The 19,632-nt window shown below is 33.1% G+C and overlaps 2 protein-coding genes across 3 annotated transcripts in view; both read left to right on the top strand.

The window, feature by feature from the left end:
• kif13a (kinesin family member 13A) overlaps positions 1-7,863 on the top strand; it is a 74,293-nt gene extending 66,430 nt beyond the window's left edge. Inside the window, 7 exon segments of the mRNA XM_058746755.1 lie at positions 311-388; positions 473-523; positions 598-703; positions 1,475-1,626; positions 3,337-3,483; positions 5,206-6,247; positions 6,335-7,863. Of these exon segments, the coding sequence (XP_058602738.1) occupies positions 311-388; positions 473-523; positions 598-703; positions 1,475-1,626; positions 3,337-3,483; positions 5,206-6,247; positions 6,335-6,468 (1,710 nt within the window). The 3' untranslated portion in view covers positions 6,469-7,863.
• Positions 7,864-9,829: 1,966 nt separating this feature from the next.
• Positions 9,830-19,632, top strand: part of rbm24b (RNA binding motif protein 24b) — a 10,410-nt gene continuing 607 nt past the window's right edge. Inside the window, exons 1-5 of one of the 2 annotated variants that reach the window (XM_058748042.1) lie at positions 9,833-10,209; positions 11,000-11,123; positions 11,236-11,290; positions 12,231-12,290; positions 18,641-19,632. The exon at positions 18,641-19,632 is cut by the window's right edge and continues 607 nt beyond it. In XM_058748042.1, the coding sequence (XP_058604025.1) occupies positions 10,042-10,209; positions 11,000-11,123; positions 11,236-11,290; positions 12,231-12,290; positions 18,641-18,947 (714 nt within the window). In that variant the 5' untranslated portion in view covers positions 9,833-10,041 and the 3' untranslated portion in view covers positions 18,948-19,632. Of the gene's footprint in view, positions 10,210-10,999; positions 11,124-11,235; positions 11,291-12,230; positions 12,291-18,640 lie in introns of both variants that reach the window. The other variant, XM_058748043.1, reaches the window with a different exon arrangement.

The raw sequence follows: 19,632 nt of genomic DNA, 5'->3' as shown, positions 1-19,632 counted from the left end.
ATTATTAGCAGGTTTATGTTCCCAATAACCAATATGCAGAACCAATATTTATTTTTTGTTTTACTTCTATCTGCTGGAGCGTTTAGTAAAGATTGACCTATATTGTTTTTTTTTCTAACCGATAACGATTACTTTACCTCAAATCTTTACCTCAAATCTCAAAACGACCACATGATGGCGGCATTTATTGGTGGATCCAATATTACAAAACCGATATCCAATTATGAAAAATTCTTAAATATCTTGAAAAATATCAGTCAAACCGATTATCGGTTGATCACGTGTTTAGCGTGTTTGTGTGTTCGTTCAGGCTGTGACGGTGAAGGAAGCTCTCTCCGCTAAAGGCAGACATATACGTCGCAGTCTCAGCACGCCCAACGTCCAGCACGTAAGACCAGATCCACCGTTTACTAGTGTACAGAAACAAAATACCGTGCATTGTGTAACAGGACTATAATATATATTTGTTTAGAGCTCTTGTTGTAAATTGGAGGGGCCCGGATGTGAGGATGAGGACGTGAAGGTTAGTGATCACTTACTATAGACAGTGTGTTTGTTGTGAATGTCTTTGTCTGAGCATTGACTTTATTTCCACAGACTCACTGCGACGGTAACACAGACGTCACCGAATCCAACTTACATGAAGCTTCACTCAACAGTCCTCTGTCAAAAGACACGCCTGTCAAAAACAAAGAGAATCACGGTAAATTATGAACCTGGTTTTCACCCGAGATGATTTGAAAGACTTTTTTTTAAGCAAGCATTCTAACTTTATAAAACCCATTACTGTAGTTAAAACAATATTAAATTATTGAAGATTATTACTAAACAATTTAAACAACTAAATGTATTATTATTATTAAAAATATATTTAAAAAATAATAATAATTTGAAAAAAGTTCTTATTGGTGGTTGAATGGTACATGTAACTTTTCAACAATTAAAATAAAATAAAATAGTGAAAAAAATTACGATTGTTATTATTATTGTTATGAACTATTATTTTTTAATAATAATATCATTTATTATGTATTTCTAAGAGTGTTGAAAAGCTACATTTACAATATTTTCTCCATTGTGGGCTCATCATCCACCTTGACCTTTTTTTAATAGTGCATTTAAGCAGCCTTATGCATCATTTCATGCAAACGTTTTCCTCAGGATTTAAAAAAATATTAGTATTATCATTATTATTAGTAGTAGTAAATGGTACTTTTCAACACTTATAAAAAATCAGATTAAAAAATTAATATTTATAATTAAATGGAAATTATGATTGTTCTTAAATATTATTTTATATTAATAATAATAATAATAATACATTTTAATAATAATTTTTAAAAAAAATTTAAGAGTGCTAAAAAGCTACATTTACCATAAATTTCTCAATTTTGGGCATCAATCCTTTTTAAGTTTTTCTCTGTAGTGCATTTAGACACCCATATGCATCATTTCATGCAAACGTTCTCCTCAGGATCGGTACCAGAGAGTCCAACATTCTTCAACTCCAGTCCTTTTAAGGTGCTGTCTCCTCAACCGCCCAAGTTCCTCAAATCTCTCTTGCCAGTGAAGGAGGAGAACAAAGTCAAGCGTTCTCTGGAGTCACGGCCTCTGCTGGGACAGGAGGTAATACACACACACACACACACACACACACTCACACACACTCAATGCTTCGTCCCATTATGTGTTTCATTCTCACACACCATTCATGTTGTGTTTCCACCTCCACATTCTCACATATTTTATGATCTGACATTGATTCAGGCTCTGATGCCTGTCTTCAAGTGTTTTTAAATGTCTCTCAGCCCACAGAGAAGCTGTCCTTCAGCCAGGGTCCAAAATGAACACAAAATTAAGGTCCAAATGCAAGTAAAAATCACCCATTGGCTGGTAATTTGATCAGGATTTCTAAGATGATACCTGCTTTGTAAGAAGCATCATCTAAATCTCACTAGTGACATTAATTCAGTTCAAATCAAAGGCATACAAATCGACCTACTAAAAAAAATTGAACCACCTAAATGTAAATATAAGGAATACAATTTTATTATTTCAGAAAAAAAAATATATATATATATATATATATATAATTTTTAGTTGGTGAGGAATATTTATTGCCAGTGAATTTTCTTCTTTTTTTTTGCTTGTGGATTCTCCTCATATTAGTTAATTTTGGACCCTGTTCCCAGCATGCTTCATTCCCTCAAGCCTGTTTATTTATACAGCCACAGATTTATTTATTTATTTATTACAGATTTTTTTTAGATTGACCTGTAAATGATTTTGAACCTGTTAACAAGAAATATGATTTTAAAGGAATAGTTTACCTAAAAATGTAAATTCACTTCATCTTTAAAAATTTATTTACAATTTTTATTTGATAAGTCTAAAATGTTATATAAGTAAAAAATAGTAAAATGTTTTCCTTGCACCTTATATAGTTGTGGGTTTTATTTTATAAATAATAATACAAGATTTTCCTTTTGCTTTTATATTTTCAGTTTTTATTTTAATATCATAATATACTTTTACTACATTTTTATTCCTTTTTTTAAATTATTATTATATTGAGATTTAATTTATTTGTTTTTTAGATTAGTTTAGATTTGGTTCAGTTTTGTTTTCATTTATTTCCAGTTAGTAATTTATTAATTTAATTTATTAATAGTTTTAATGATGATAACCCTGACAAAAATTATTTAGTTAAAAAATTATATTAAATTAAAATAAAATTATAATCATATAGAACTGTTTTGACACATTTATGTAATTTCTGTCAGGTCAGGGTTACTATCATTCATTAAATTTAATATTGAATTTTTGGTTAAATAAAATATACATTTTAGTTGAAAAACATATTTTTAGATGCCAAGGCAATGTTTCTAATTTCTGTTTAGTTTAAGTTAAAGCATTAAAATTACTAACTTGAAATAAAAAAATAAAATAAAACTGAACAAATAAATTAAACTTAAATATTTCTTTAAAAAATAATAAAAATGACAAAAAGCATTACTAAAATTAAACAAGAACTAAACTAAAATGAAAATACAAAAACAAAAGCTAATTCAAAATATTATTTAAAAGTATACTTTGTAGCATTGTATGTAAAAGAGACTTTCACAAAACATCTGATGTTGTGTTCAGTGCAAGAAAATAATATAGGAAACATCAGAACAACATCAACTTGATTTTTTGTGTGAACTGTTCCTTTAAAAGCGCATAATCTGTGGCTGTGTGCATGTTCACTCGTCTGCATCACGCGTGATCGTGTGTGTAACCCGCTGGCTGTGCTGCATGGCCCGTGTGAAGTATGCTGTTGTGCCCTGATTGCAGAGCATGCGTTGGTTTGCGGACCCCGGCGGCCCCTGGTCCAGACCCAGGGCTCAGAGCGAGGGCCGCAGTGACATCATCAGCAGCTCGGCCAATCACAGACAGCCCAGACTGAGCACTGATCTCACTCACACACGGCCGCACGCTGCTGTAAGTCAACACACGCATGACCAGTCTGATGCCAGTTACCACAGAAAATCATTTTTAACCTGTCCATTATGTTGTAATTTTTTTTTTTTACATTTTATAACTTTTTCAATGAAATTTCATTTTAAATCTAAGACGTTGAATAACAGTAAAAAGTATAAAATATTTCCCTTACACCTTCAATATATGTGGGTTTTCATATCTTAATCATTATTTACAGAGAAGTTATATATGAATTAAATTATATATGAATTAAAACTATAAAATTTTATATAATTATTATAATTTATATAATATATTTTATATATATATATATATATAATTTTCAAAAAATATGTTATATATTAAATATATAATAAAAATATATAAAACAAATATATAATATTTTTATAAAACTATATAAATAAGTTATTTATAATGTATTATAATATATTAATATATTATTTTATAATACATTATTAATTATTATTTTATTTCAAAAAAGAAAATTCCGAATTTTTACATAATTATTGCAGTTATTGACAAGTATCTGACAGCATCCCACACATGTGATTTATTGGTATAAGCTTAAAAATATCTCAAAATATTCCTTCTCAGAACCAAATTCATTACATCCACACACAACTTAGTGTCCAGGAGGGTTGAATTTATGCATTACATCCCTTTTAAAACTGTTTGAGTGAAGCTTATGAAGCTGCCTCATCATCATCATCTTAGCACCATTTGCATCTCATTGCATCCCATCACCTTCATGTGAATGATAAGTAACTGCATGAATCCCTCAGCTTGTGTTTAACTCACTGACTGCAGCACTTCAGATTTCACACTGCTAGTTAGAAAGCAAGTAAACTCTGTTTACACATCAGATGTGTACAGCGTACCATGACAAAAATAGATCACTACCTTTATATTCAGTAGAGTTGTCTGCACTGGACGTGCGTGATACGATACACTTTCAGCTGACTAATCCCCCGTTTCTATTTTTGATGCACTGCAAAGCTAATCCAGCCACTTTATGTCCCCTATATTTGTGAAATAAAATTATTTTACTTACACATATATCGTATGTGTTCATTCATTGTGTTATTTAACTTTAAACAAATTTACATGTTATTTAAATTTAATTTAATTTAATTTAATTCATTATTTGATTTATATTTATATATTTATAAGATTTTATATATACATATACATATATATAACTATAAATATATAATTCATTGATTATATTATTTATTTAAATTTGAGTTCATTTAAATGTATTTTTATTTTCATTTTGAAATTATTTTAATTACATTTTTAAGTTATTTATAATTCATTTAGTTTTTAAAATATTTCTAACCATATATATATATATATTTATTATATTATTTATTTAACTTTAATTTAAATTCATTTAAATGTATTTCATTTTAACTATTTTTAATTAAGTTTTTAATTTATTTGTAATTAATAAATTAATAATTAATCATTTGTATAAAATGTTAACTTAAAACATTTTTTTAAGCAAAATTCTTAGATGACATTTTGCTTCGATGCATCCAGTGTAGACATCCTCAAACTGAAATGATTCAACACTGGGCGCATCCGGTATAGATCTACTGGACAAAAAGACTGAATAAAGTAGCAGATGTGCTTCAAGATTTCTTATCAAGGGGGCGATAGAGTCCCTCCTGATCACTGCTTTGTCGTTTGTTCCCTGTCTGGCCATTGATAATTTGTCAGGATTCAGAGGAGGAGGATCCTGACATGGATTCAGCCTTCACCCGTTCCAACGATCCAGGCCTCGGGTCTCTGGAGCTCCAAAACTTCAAGCCTTACATCCCCGAGGATTTTGCCAACTTTGAGGTGTACAACGCCAGCCTTGAGACCCAAGAGGGGGCTATGTGTGTGCAGGTGTTAACAGGAGCACGGGCTGCGGAAAAAGAAGTGTCCCGTAGTCCCACAGCCAGCACATGTACAAGTGGCTACTTCTCCCATAGTGCCTCGAACGCCACGCTGTCTGATGTACTCTTCAGTGGCAGCGATAGTTGCGACCAGCTCAGCATTAGAGAACCTCCAGACCCTCAGGAAGCACCGCATGGAAGAGGGTTGCATCCTTCCAGAAGTGCCTCGGGATCCTGTCAAGCTCAGACTGTTCCCGCTCAGCCCTGTTCCCATCACTGCACCGATCGGGACTCTTCCCCTCGGCTTCCCCGCAAGTGTATCCTGAGCGTCAGTCAAGAATTCACAGACTTCAAGGGTGTAGATGATGGCGTAGGAGTAGAAGACCTCGGTAACATCGGATCAAAGGCGCAATCCGTTCCCCCAGACTTTAAGGGTGTAGGTCATAGCATAAGAGAAGACCTCGGTAACATCGGATCAAAGGCGCAATCCGTTCCCCCAGACTTCAAGGGTGTAGGTCACGGCATACGAGAAGACCTTGGTAGCATCGGATGGAAGGCAGACTCGATTCCCCAAGCCAAAACCCAAGGCATGGATCCCCCACCCCAGTGCCATCTCCACAATGGGAAAGAGTCTCCCAGTATCCCAGTACCTCACGCCAAGCCACAGCTGGAAGCAACTCAAGGACTTGAGTCCTTTGAGGATGCAGAGCCTTTGGCGGACTCTAGTGAGGACGAGAACGGACCGGTTGCTCAGTTGCCAGACTGGATGGCCCCCGGTGAGCAAGTTTGGGTGGGCAAACGGAGTGGGACGGTGCATTACGTTGGAGGGGTAGAGTTTGCCAAAGGCATCTGGGTTGGAGTAGAGCTGGACCTTGCTGTAGGTAAGTGAACTCTTCCCTTTCTTGCTCTTTAATGCTGAATCCCAACTTAACTCCTTGTAACCTTAGACCTTTCTTGTCCTTCCAAAGGCAAGCACAACGGTACGGTCCAAGGAAGGGTGTACTTCCGGTGTGCTACAGGTCATGGCGTCTTCGTGAAGCCATCCTGTTTGACTCGAGGCCCTCCGTCCATAGACACCGAACCTCAACCTGTGCTCCAGTAGGAGCAGGACAGTGATCCAATAGTTGGTAGATGATCTCTTCGACACCAGCACCAGCCACCGCCTGGACAAACCAAGTGCTAACAGAATCCATCCTTCTGATTCGTTAGAGATTTGTTGGTTTCCCTGATTCTATGGCAATAAACCCTACCTGTGTGTTTTGTGTTGAAATTATAGGCCTATTTCAGTATCATCTTTGAATGTCGAGAGTTGCACAGTTGCACAAACTTGTTTTATATATCATGTATAGCTGTAATACTAACATCCTTCTTGGTTACTTGGTTACCACTTCTTATATGACTAAATCTATTAATCGAACATTGCCTAACTCTACTTTGAGTGAGTTTGAGATTTGGATGCATGTTCTAGGTAAGAATGTACTACTGTTTATGACCTTTATGTTTGCGTGATTATATCAGGTATTACCAAAGACATAGCCTTTCAAATCTGCTGTGCAAACTTCTTATGTAGATTACTTTGACAATGTGTTTTATGCTTGTGTACTTTAATATGTGTTTGACTGATTTATGCTAAGTGCCATATTTCTGGTTGGAAGGCCACATGCCCATCAGAACTTCAAAATTGTGGTCAATTTTTTTTTTTGATTTAATGGTATTTTGATTGGATGGCAATCCAGTTGCTCGTACTCTGTTGCGTTACTGGAGCTGTCTGAACGCTTGCACTGGAGTAACTTATCCTGGATGCACACTAAGTTACGTAATGCACAGACTTTTATGCATTCTCAGATACTGATTTGACGCTTCTCAGGAGGTTGAGGTCACCTAATGCGGAGAGCACCTTGTTTTCTTTATCAGACCCTTGCCGGTAGGGAGCGTTATTGCAAAACGCAGATAACCCGGTCTGCTTCGTACTGGCTACAGACAAGAAATGCCCTAAATTACTGACACAAGCCCTGTTCATGAACGGGGTCTTTTTAGATAGTCGACTTCTAGGTTCACCCGCCTAATAATGAAGCTTTTGAGCATTTGAATCCATGTGTGTTTGACTGTTGAGTAAGATTTTATTAGTTTGTGATACTAAAGCCAATATTAATGTTTTTTATAGGTATAAATGGGAGATGGGCAATATCGGGGAAATTGGGACATAGCCTGAATAATGCTAGTATGTTTAGTGCCATGACCAGTGCTGTTATTATTGCTCTGTTTTACCTTAAGAACTGTGGATCTCATAAGAAGTGAATACTATTGCTGTCAATGGAGACGGCATAATGAAAACCCAAGACCTTACTTAAAAGAAAACAAAGCTGCTCTCCTTGACAAGGAGCTGTACATAAAATGTATGAACATAGTATTTACAATATTATAAAATGTACAGAATTGTATTTATATTGTATCTCTGCAGATGTTGCTACAAAGATGTTGTAGAATACAGAACGTTTACAAACACTTGTGTGTGTTCTTCCTTTGCACGACATTATTGGTTGTTTTGAAAGGTTTGCTCCTAACATTTTGGGCGAACTATTCATTTATCATGTTATAGATAATATAACAATAGCACTAAAACAGACAATGTTTCTCTGCCTTTGTTGCTGAACTTTTTATTAGTGCTGTCAAGCGATTAATCGCAATTAATCACATCCAAAATAAACGTTTTTGTTTACATAATATACAAGTGGTGGCCAAAATGATAAGAACACTAGTATTTTCACCAGCTAAAAATGTTTTTAAGTTTGTTATTTCTATCTTTTGTTGTAGTGTGTCAGTAGGAAATATCAGTTTTTCATTTTTTTAGCTGGTGAAAATACTAGTGGCCTGATCATTTTGGCCACCACTGTATGCATGTATATATTTAAGAAAAATGTTATGTTTATATATTAATTACATTTATATATAATATAAAATATATGCATGTAAATATTTTCAGAATACATACTGTATGTATGTATTTATATATACATACTAAATATACACCGCACACACACATATATTATGTAAACAAAAACTCATTTTGGATGTGATTAATCGTTTGACCACTACTTTTTATCTTATATTTTACACTGATAATGTCAAACACTAGAAAAATTAACACTGTAACTTTGCACAACTGCATTCAAACCATTAGTATTTAGAGATTTTGACAAGTCCAAAGCAACTGAAACATTTTCAAAGCAAAAAAGGTGTGCATTTTGACAAGAGCATGTTGTACTCTCTTGTGTCTGACTGGCTGATTTAATCTCTTCCCAAACAGTAAGTTGTCAAACTCTGAGTCCTGACCTTTGACCTATATTATCATGTTGAGTTACTGGGTCACTAGGTCATTGTGTTGGATTGAGGCAGTGAACATCTGCAATAGAAGCTCCGTGGAATACATCTGAAATCATAAAATAAATGTATGCATTTCCAAATGCACTTATCTAAAGGAACTCATACTGTATTCAGGGAATTAAACCCATGGCCCAGAGTTAAGTAACACATGGTAAAGATCACTGAGCACACTGGCATTCTTTATAACGTCTCATTTTGTGTCGCGCAGAAAAAAATAATGGTGTAAATGTTTGGAACAACATGATACAATTGTATGTATGTACACTGCTGCTCAAAAGTTTGGGATCGGTAAGATATTCAATGCTTTTTAAGGGAGTCTCTTCTGCTCATCAAGGCTGTATTTATTTGATCAAAAATACAGAAAAAACAGTAATATTGTGAAATCTTATTGCAATTTCTAATATCAGTTTCCTATTTTAATATACTTTAAAATAGAATTTATTTCTGTGACACAGCGCATCATTACTCCATTCTTCAGCGTCACATGATCCTTCAGAAATCATTCTAATATGCTGATTTATTACAAGTGTTGAAACTGTTGTGCTGCTTGATGAATACAAAGTTAAAAAGAGCAGCATTTGTTCAAAATAGAAATCTTTTCTAACAATATAAGTCTTTACTATGACTTTTTATTCATTTAACGCATCCCTCCTGAATAAAAGTATTAATTTCTTTAAAAAAAGGAAAGAAGAAATGTACTGACCTCAAACTTTTGAATATATTGTAACACAAAATTTCTTTTTTAGATAAATGCTGTTCTTTTTTTTTATAAATTAGAGAATCCTAAATATATATATATATATCACAGGTCCCAAAAAAAATATGAAGCAGCACAACGGTTTCCAACATTGACTATAAATCAGCAGGACAAAGAATTAAGTCCTAGCTTCAGTTAAATATTATCACACCGCCAACATAATCCAAAAATATTCAAGCATTTAATCGACAAAATTAATCATTAGTCACATGAGAGTGAGTAAGCAATAAATGTAGTCAACCATAGAGCGAAAGGGACAGGTTTCTAGTGTGGGCGTGGTTTTCTTGAGAGTGGGCGGGGCGAGGCTGGATGTGGGCGTGGTCTATATCAGCGTGCGTGAGGCTGTGAGCTACCATAACCATATGGCATACGGTTTGGAGTTTCGTCGCCTGACAGACGCGCTCGTTAGCTGCGCTTTATTCTACCTCATATCAAACCATCCGCGCTCTGTTACTGCTGCCTTCCAGGAATACGAGTTGTTATTGATATAAGCAGTCGTAGTGAAAGTTTGAGCCTGTTGAAGCCGTCGTGAGGATGCACAGCTCTCAGAAGGACACCACATACACCAAGATCTTCGTCGGAGGTCTTCCGTATCACACCACAGACTCCAGCCTCAGGAAATACTTTGAAGTGTTTGGAGAAATCGAGGAAGCTGTTGTCATTACTGACAGACAAACGGGGAAATCCAGAGGCTATGGATTTGTAAGATATCTATCTATCTTTATTTGAGTACAGATACAATTCTTAGATCAGAGATACTGTTTTAGTTTAGATTATTTTGATTAGAATTCATTTGAATGTTACATTTAGTGAGTTTTAGTAATTTTCCTCTGGGATTTACTCATTTTTAGTAGTTTATATGTGTGTGTGTGCTGTCTGTCTATCTATATAAGTTAGTTATTGTATATATATATATATTTTTTTATTTCAGTGAATGTTTATTTTATTTCAACTATGTTTTAGTTTTAGTTAAATATATTAACCCTGATCGTTATTGTCTGTCGTAATCAGTGTTATTTTAGTATCAGATACTGTAATGAAATACTATAAAAAAAAAAATTGTAATATTTTGAATGTTTATATATATATATATATATATATATATATATATATATATATATATATATATATATATATATATATATATTTTATTTTATTTATTTTTCTTTCAGTTTTAGTTATTTTAGTGCATCAAGGTTCACTAAATTAAAATAAATGTAAAAAAAAATAAAATAAAATAATCCTTGGCTACTAGTATAACTAAAAAGTTTTTAATATTTAATTTTATTATAATTATTTTAAAATAATTTTAGTATTTTATTTCAAGCAATGAAATTAGTTTTTGATGGTTTTAGTTTCAGTTTTAGTCAACTATAATAACCCTGATTTTGTCTGTCTGTCTGTATTACAATTTACTTGCCGTCACATTCACATGGAGCATCACTGAAAACACTGAATTTGTGTTTTTGTTCGTCTTATCATGTATCTGTAGGTAACGATGGCCGATCGAGCCGCAGCAGAAAGAGCCTGTAAGGACCCAAACCCCATCATAGACGGCAGGAAAGCCAACGTGAACCTGGCGTACCTCGGGGCCAAACCACGGATCATGCAGCCAGGTGAGGATCCAGGCACTCTTGCTTTATTGTCTTGTTTTGGTCATTATATGTGTTTTCTTGTATTATTTAAATATAAAAATAAATAAATGCAATAAGATTGTGCTTTTCACAGGCTTTTCATTTGGCGTCCCTCAAATACACCCTACATATATCCAACGGCCTTATGGGTAAGTGTAACAAGACTATTGATGACTGTATATTGTTTGTGTAGTTTCATTAGTTCTTAAAAAAATAGTTCAACACAAAAATGTGCTCACTCTCAGGCCATCCAAGAGTTTGTTTCTTCATCAGATTTGGAGAAATGCATCAGTGTCTCAGCAATGGATGCTCTGCAGTGAATGGGTGCCGTCAGAATGAGAGTCCAAACAGCTGATAAAAACATCCACACCACTCCAGTCCATCAGTTAACATCTGGAGAAGACAAAAGCTGAAACAAATCCATCATAATCCATAATAACGCTTCCTCCAGTGAAAAAGTCATCTGGTTTGAATCAGGAGAGAAATCTGCAGATCAAGCACCGTTTACAAGCCAAAACAGCTCTAAACAAATACGTGGCAGGATTTTAATGTGAGAGACAACAGCAGATTACTTTTTCACTGGAGGAAGCGTTATTATGGATTATGCTGGATTTGTTTCAGCTTTTGTCTTCTCCAGATGTTAACTGATGGACTGGAGTGCTGTGGATTATTGTGATGTTTTTATCAGACTCTCATTCTGACGGCACCCATTCACTGCAGAGCATCCATTGCTGAGACACTGATGCTGTGACGCATTTCTCCAAACCTGATGAAGAAACAAACTTGGATGGCCTGCAGTTGAGCGCATTTTCATTTTTATCCTTTAAGCATTCTCTCATTTATCTACATTTTCTAATGTAAGAATATGATATTGGAAAAGATTGCATTTTGTCAGCCTAGACTAATTTTTACCGTTGCATTGCTTTAAAGGTGTTGTGTGCAATTTGATTTGAATTTGAAAATGACGCACTTCACCTTTAAAGATAAATTGCAATATCATATTCCTACATGCTGCAATATTCCATAAAGGATGTTTGTGTTGATTTCTGTGCATTTGTGTCATAAACTGTTGTTCTCTTTGTGTCGTAGTGATAGTGAGGATGATCATTCCCCATTACTGTATCCTCCTCCTTTCCGCCAGGTTATGAGGTGTGTTCGTCTGCTTTTTTTTAACCTGTGTTTAATTTGAAACGTCTCGGTCTGTGTCTTCTCTCTCCATGTGCTGTGTCTCTCTCTGATCTGACAGGCTCGCGTTCGGTTAACGTAACCTAAGAGGTGAACGAGCTCAACAAAGTCAGAATTCAGTAGACTCGAACCCGATGGTGATTAGCTTGCATGGACGTTGTTGTTGTTTTTGGAGAGGAGCTTTGCTGTGCATTTGGATCTGAAGTGGTTTTATAGCTAAACCGTGTGCTTTAATAGAAACGAGTGTACGGTAGGACGTGGGGATTCTGGGAGACGGTCGTATTTTTCTGGATTTGATGATTGTGCACAGCTTGTTTGATTTATTTTCTATTCATTTGAACAAGGGTTGTGGTGTTTTGTTGTTGAAGGGCTCACAGTTTCCCTCAAAGCAAAACTACTCACGGCTTGCATGTTGCTGTGTATCTTGTGCCTCTGTTTTTTTATTTATTTTACTAATAATTCATTTGCCTTTCATTTATCTTCACTTCTTACAGTGATTCTTTTTCCCAAAACCTCTTTGTGTAAAATAGACGTCAAGAAATGCATGTTTTATTGTCTTACAAATAGCAGGTGACTCATTCAATTGCTTTAAGAGTTTGCTGTTAACATATATTTCTAAAATAATAAATGCAACATTTACATTCATTCATTTAGCATTCATTCGTTTAAAATATTCCTTATCAGGAATAAAAGCAATTCTTCTCAGTGAGGCAATAACATGAGAAAGTTTTGTGGTAAATAATGAATGAAAGAGTCACACTGTTTTTGTCACAGTTTTATAACTGCTTTCTGATATATTTATAATTAAAATTACTTATTATTATTATTATTATTATTATTATTTTTTTTTTTTTTAAGTTTTGTTAAATTAAAAATGTTGTTTTTATCATTTTTATTATTATTTTTAATATATCTATGTAGTCTTTATTAATTTTTAATTCAGTTTTAGTTATTTTAGTACGCCAAGTTGATGCAAAATGATACATTTGTTTTTATATTTTATATTTTCTGTTTTAATTTCAAGTTTTGTTGACGTTTTAGTAAATTTGTTTTTTTGTCTTTTTTTTCAAATTAGTTTTTAATTTATAAATGTCTTTTTTTTTTTTTTTTCATTTGAATTTCAGCTTTAATTATTTGAATACATAAAGTGAAATGGTGCCTTGACAACTAGCTAAAATAAAATAACAATATAAAGTAAATAATATAATATAAAGAAATTTTTTTATCTTTTTATATTTTATTTTAGCTGAATTTAGGATTTAAGATCAGGATAGTATTATGATTTTTTTGTGTCTCTGTCATTTTTATTTATTTATTTATTTTTGTCAGTATTTATGTCAATATAGTTATGAACTTATATAAGTATTATTATTAATTTATTTTATTTTTTTAAGTTTAAGGGGGTTTTTATATTTTATTTCTAATACTGAAACTGTTTTTATGGTTCTAGTTTTAGTTAAATATATAATATAGTTAATGTAGCACAGAATGTAACAGATGCTATGCATTGCATTCTAATACATTTCAGAAAGCAACAGCATGAGACCCAGAGTTAGCGTAGCTAGAAGTGTGTTAATGTGCTCATGTAAAGACTATTTTGGACCACAGAGAAACCACAGTATTGCACTGCATCGTCCTGCTGACCGATCCTCGGTCACTCCTGTCCTTCTAGTAAGATTCAGTCCAGAGAAGAGCAGCTGCAGCGCAAGACAACAGGTGTTCAGAGACACCAGAGATCAGCCCTCTGTTTCTGTGATTTACAATAGCTTAAATTAGCCTGAACTCTGGCAACCCCCAAATGTTCAGGACATGAAGTATGAAAATATGTTTGTCGTAAGAAAGTTGCCGCTGCAGCTTAGTAACAGGGGTATTTTTAACAATGACACGCTCAGGGTTAAGGTTATGTTTTGCTCTACTTTCATAATGATATGTTGTTAAATCTCATCTAATTTTCTGATAGGGGTGAGTAGGATGAGCAAAATCAATTCATTAATAGAAAAATGGTTATTTACTTACGGAAGCTATAAAATAATGTTTTAACAATATAAAAGATAATTGTGATTTTATTTCACAATTCTGACTTTTTTCTCTTAGTTCTAAGTTTATATAAATTCTGAGACTTCTCAGAATTGCGAACCTAAGAATTTTAGAGTTTTGAGAAAAACGTCAGAATTATGAAATGTGATTTTTGAATTTTAAAAAAGTCAGAATTATGAAATGTAATTTTAGAATTTTGGGAGAGACAGAATTATGAAGTGTAATTTTAGAATTCACAAGAAAAAAAAGAATTATTAAATTTAGAATTTTGAGGAAAAAGGTCAGAATTATGATGTGTAAGCTCTGAATTTTGAGAAAAAAGATTTAAAAAATCCAAATCGTGAGATAAAGTCACAATTTTTAAAAATATTTGTATTATTAAGCTTCTATTAATACTTCATGCAAGTCCTCTAGTAAAGCGATTATCAGTGTAATCAAAAGAACCGGTTAGTGTGCAGTGGACCGTTCGTTCTGTGTTCAGGACTGAGTTAAAGTCTCAGGCCGTGTGTTGCTCAGCTTTCTTTATTAAAAATAGCAGCCGTCCTGTCACTCTCCAGACTCACAGCTCATCACATTTAACTCCAGCACCTGTTGTTTTTGCACATTTGGGAGAAATACAAAGCAAATCTGCCCGGCAACACAGACGGGTCTTAACAGTGATTATTTTTTCAGTTTGAGCGGTGCTGCTAGAGGCTCAGAAATTAAACATCTTTAAACTTCCCAAGACTTCAGGCGTCTCTCCACTGTCAAATTAAAGCTTCTGTAAGCAATTTTAGCCGTTATAGCTGCAATGCTGAAGTCAGAGGTCTGTGTGAGACTCGCAAACTCGTAGGAGGTCATGCAGAATGATTAAAAGATGAAGAATGTTTCTGATCGGCTAAAAACAGTGCAGTGAATTTTCCACGCTCCTTTTTTTTTTTTAATGACAGCTGTGCACAAAAATCAACTTTCAATATTTATTTTCATATTTATTTGTTTAAGTGTAGTTTTTGCATTGTGACATTATTTGCAGGACTGAGCACATTTACCCAAATTTATTTTATTATTTTTATTTATTTTATTTTATATTTTATTTTATTTTCCTTTTTATTCCCAGTTTCTGAAAAAAGCATTGATTATCGATTTATTTTATTTCCACTGGACAATAAAGTAACAGTAACAGTAAAAAACCTAAAAGTCTAAATCTAAATTAAAATCTAAAAAAAATGAAAACAGATAAAAGGTTTTCAAGACAGATTTAGTGAGACCTTTATATATTCAATTAAATTCGATACAAGTTTGAGTTGACTTTTTTTTTTTTTTAAAAGTAATATTAATTTAACATTTAAAATCATTTTTTATTTAATTTCTTTCATTGTGACATTATTTGCGTGATTTAGCACATATTCCAAGTTTCTCAAAAAAAAAATTGGGTATTGATTTATTTTATTTGTGTGACTGAGCACAGTTCCTCAAAAAAAAAAATCTTTATTTAAAATAAATAATTATTATATATTTATATTTATTATATATTAAATAAATTATTTATTTATTTTTATAGATTTTCTGTGCTGCCTTTAATTTTTAAGGATAAAAAAAAATTAAACATTTTTGGAGAATCATTGCAAATTTAAATAATGTCTAGATGCAATTCAGTAGTAAGAACTTGGGGAAAAATGCATAATTATCTTAAATAATATCACTAATGTAAAACAAAATATATGTCAGTTTTTTATCTCCTTTTTTTTCCTTTCGATTTTCAGATGAAATGTATTTTACTTATTTGCTGTACTTCATATGCCACCTTTGTAGTATAAAGATGCAGAAAACACAGTTGAAGCACCTGCTGCTTATTTTCCATCCAGCACAGCAGCAGATTTCCACTCTTATTTCTCTTCCACACTTCAGACGTGTGTGTGTGTGTGTGTGTGTGTGTGTGTGTGTGAGAGACGTGTGAACGCACGCGAGTGTGTAACTGGATTTCTCTTCTTTCGTTTCAGTATTGTTTGGTGTGTCAGTAACATTGACCCTGTTTTTGATTGCAGAATTGCTGTCAAAGCTCTGCTCTGTTTTCTTTTTTTGTAAGGTTTTTTTCTGCTGTGATATTGATCGATCTGCTTTGATATTCATAGTCACTTGTTTTATTTGAGTGCAGAGTTAGACAATAATATGACGTGAACTCATAATTGAATGCTGAGTTTGCAAATGAAATAGGTTTGCCATGATATCAATAATGCAAAAGCATTCATCTGAATCATAGTTAAGATTCAGTTCAAAGGCTAAAGATGGACTCTCGTTAGCGACAGCACTATTAATGACTGATGATGTTGATTTAGTGAGCTGTGATTCACCAATTAAGCTTCATTTGTGAACTATAAGCAGAATGAATGTCTGCGTGAATCGTTCAGAAATCTAAAACTATGGGCGCTTTGTTCATGATAACATAAACTCTCTTAAACGGTTTACACACTCACTCTAGTTAACTTAATTTGTCTAACGATGTCTAACAGTGGACATACTGTCTCTCTCAAAGGCTAGAAATGGACATTTTGGAATTAAATGTCAGACTATTTTCTCATACTACGGATAATTTATCTTAAAGCCACACAGTTAAATAATATTTGAACACTTTTTGCTCGATTTTACTTGCAAATGGATTAGACATGTTTAAAATATTCTGTTCTCAAGTAATATTTACCTTGATTTTTCTGTTTTCTTCAAATTTCATATCTTAGCTGAAGTATGCATGTAATTATCGCTGTTTTCTCCTTAACAAACCAGTATGTTTACTTTAAATTCATTCAAAAAAATCAATAGGTACAAATGATGGGAATGGTGCCACAAATGAGGGACTGCTGTAATTTGCGTACATATTTACATAAATAATTTTCCCAGAATACAAATTTGCTTTACTTTATTCTGTGTTTAGATCATTGTAATTGGAAAAAATAAATCAATAATATAATAAAATTAAATAAAATTATATTTTATCTTAAATATATTATCTATTTTAAAAGAAATCAATGAAAACAGGCAATACTAAGACAGATTTATTGACGTCTTCATATATTCAGTTAATTTAAATTAAATTCATGTGTTGTTTCAATTAAAAACTAAAAGGTTTTTAAAATAAAATCTATATAAATATAATTTCAAACCAGGTAAAACATTTTCAAGACCTTCATATATTAGTTAAATTAAATTCAGATTTCAATTAAATTAAAACAATTTTTACAATTAAACAAAACGGTTGTTGTGTTAAGTGCTTTTAATATATTGGTCTTGTTATAATGCGTTTTGAAGCCAAAGACAAATTTCCTCTTGTGGACAACAGTAACAGTAAGAAACCTGAGAGTTAAACAATAAAAAATAAATGAAAACGGATAAAAAGTTTGCAAGACAGATTTAGTGAGACCTTTATATATTCAATTAAATTCGATACAAGTTTGAGTTGAATTTTTAAAAAAAAAGGTTTATACAATAAAATTTATATAAAAAAGAAAACAGGTAAAAAGTTTACAAGACAGATTTGCAACCTTCGCATATTCAGTCAAATTAATTTCAATTCAAGTTTGTTCAATTAAAAAACATAAAATATTCAAAAAATCATCTATATAAAATAGATTTAACCCTGGAGCACAAAAGCAGTCATAAGCAGCACAGGTATATTTGCAGCAATAGCCAACAATACATTGTACGGGTCAAAATTATCCATTTTTGTTTTATGACAAAAATCATTAGGATATTAAGATCATGTTCCATGAAGATATTTTGTAAATTTCCTACTGTAAATATATCAAAACGTAATTTTTGATTAGTAATATGCATTGCTAAGAACCCAATATCTCAATATTTAGATTGTTTTGCACCCTCAGATTTTCAAATAGTTGCATCTCAGCCAAATATTGTCCGATCATAACAAACATGATGTATAAATCTCAATTTCAACAAATTGGTTTTGTGGTCTCACATAATTATTTTTTTTTTATTATTTTTTTTTGACAATTTATGTAAAAAAAATAAATAAATAAAAATTATGAATGATTTACACAAATTCATTCTGCTGGTATTTAATGAATGAAGCCCATTAGTATTTTTATTTTTTTTTTTGAATCTGCAGTGACTTTCAATAATACAACCTGTTCAAAACAACAATGCAGTTTATACCTGTAAACCTTCTGATGTGAAATGATCATTGACTCTTCCCAGCATGCTCTGTTGTGGCAATCCTATGGATGTGAGTGACCCTGCAGTGCGCTGTTTCTCTGTTTGAATCTCGTGATCTCTGTGTTCCTCAGGATTCCCGCTCACTATGTGTATCCGCAGGCGTTTGTGCAGCCCAGCATGGTGATTCCTCACGTCCAGCCGGCGTCTGCAGCCTCGGCCGCGGCGTCTCCGTACCTGGACTACACCGCCGCAGCGTACGCACAGTACAGCGATCAGTACCCGTACGCCGCCTCGCCGGCCGCCACGGGTTACGTCTCCGCCGCCGCCGCTGCGACCGGATACGGTTACGTCCAGCAGCCTCTGGCGTCGCCCGGATCCGCGGCGGCCGCATTCGCTCAATATCAACCGCAGCAGCTGCAGACGGACCGCATGCAATGAGAAACACAGTTTACATTTATGACTGTATCAGCCAAAGAAACCCATGTATGTTTTTTATTGTTCGGTTATTGCTATTTTATTTGTAGGCCTAGTATTTAATATTTATTATGGAAAAGAAAGCTGTAGCTTGTCAAACGTGGTCATGTGATCAACACTACGTTTCTTACATGCAACTAATATTTTTTTCATTATTCACTCACCCTCATGTCATTAAAAACTAGTGCTGTCAACCGATTAATCGCATCCAAAATAAGAGTTTTTGTTTACATGATATGTGTGTGTACATATAAAATATGTTGGGTTTATATATTAAATAAATTATATGAATGTAAGTACATACATGTAAATATTTTCTAAATATATACTGTATGTGTGTGTGTTTATACATGCATAATAAATCATACACATATATATTAAGTAAACACAAACTTTTATTTTGGATTGCGATTAATCGTTTGACAGCACTATTAAAAACCTATCTTTCAGTGCAACACCTAAAGAAACATTGTGGTTTTATTATTAAAGCACCATAAAAGTATCACATTCGCATTTGCGTTCAGATTCAGATATTATGCATTAACCACTCGCAGATGCATAAACGTCAAATCTTAAAAATTTGATTATTTTCATAATGACCTGTGATCACCTCATGAGCCTGAATATATTACTGTTGGACGGATTATTA

Source organism: Onychostoma macrolepis, chromosome 16, assembly GCF_012432095.1.
Source record: "Onychostoma macrolepis isolate SWU-2019 chromosome 16, ASM1243209v1, whole genome shotgun sequence".
In the NCBI taxonomy this organism is placed as follows: Eukaryota; Metazoa; Chordata; class Actinopteri; order Cypriniformes; family Cyprinidae; genus Onychostoma; species Onychostoma macrolepis.
The sequence above is the reverse complement of the archived record's forward strand: the minus strand, read 5'-3'. Positions and strand labels throughout refer to the sequence as shown.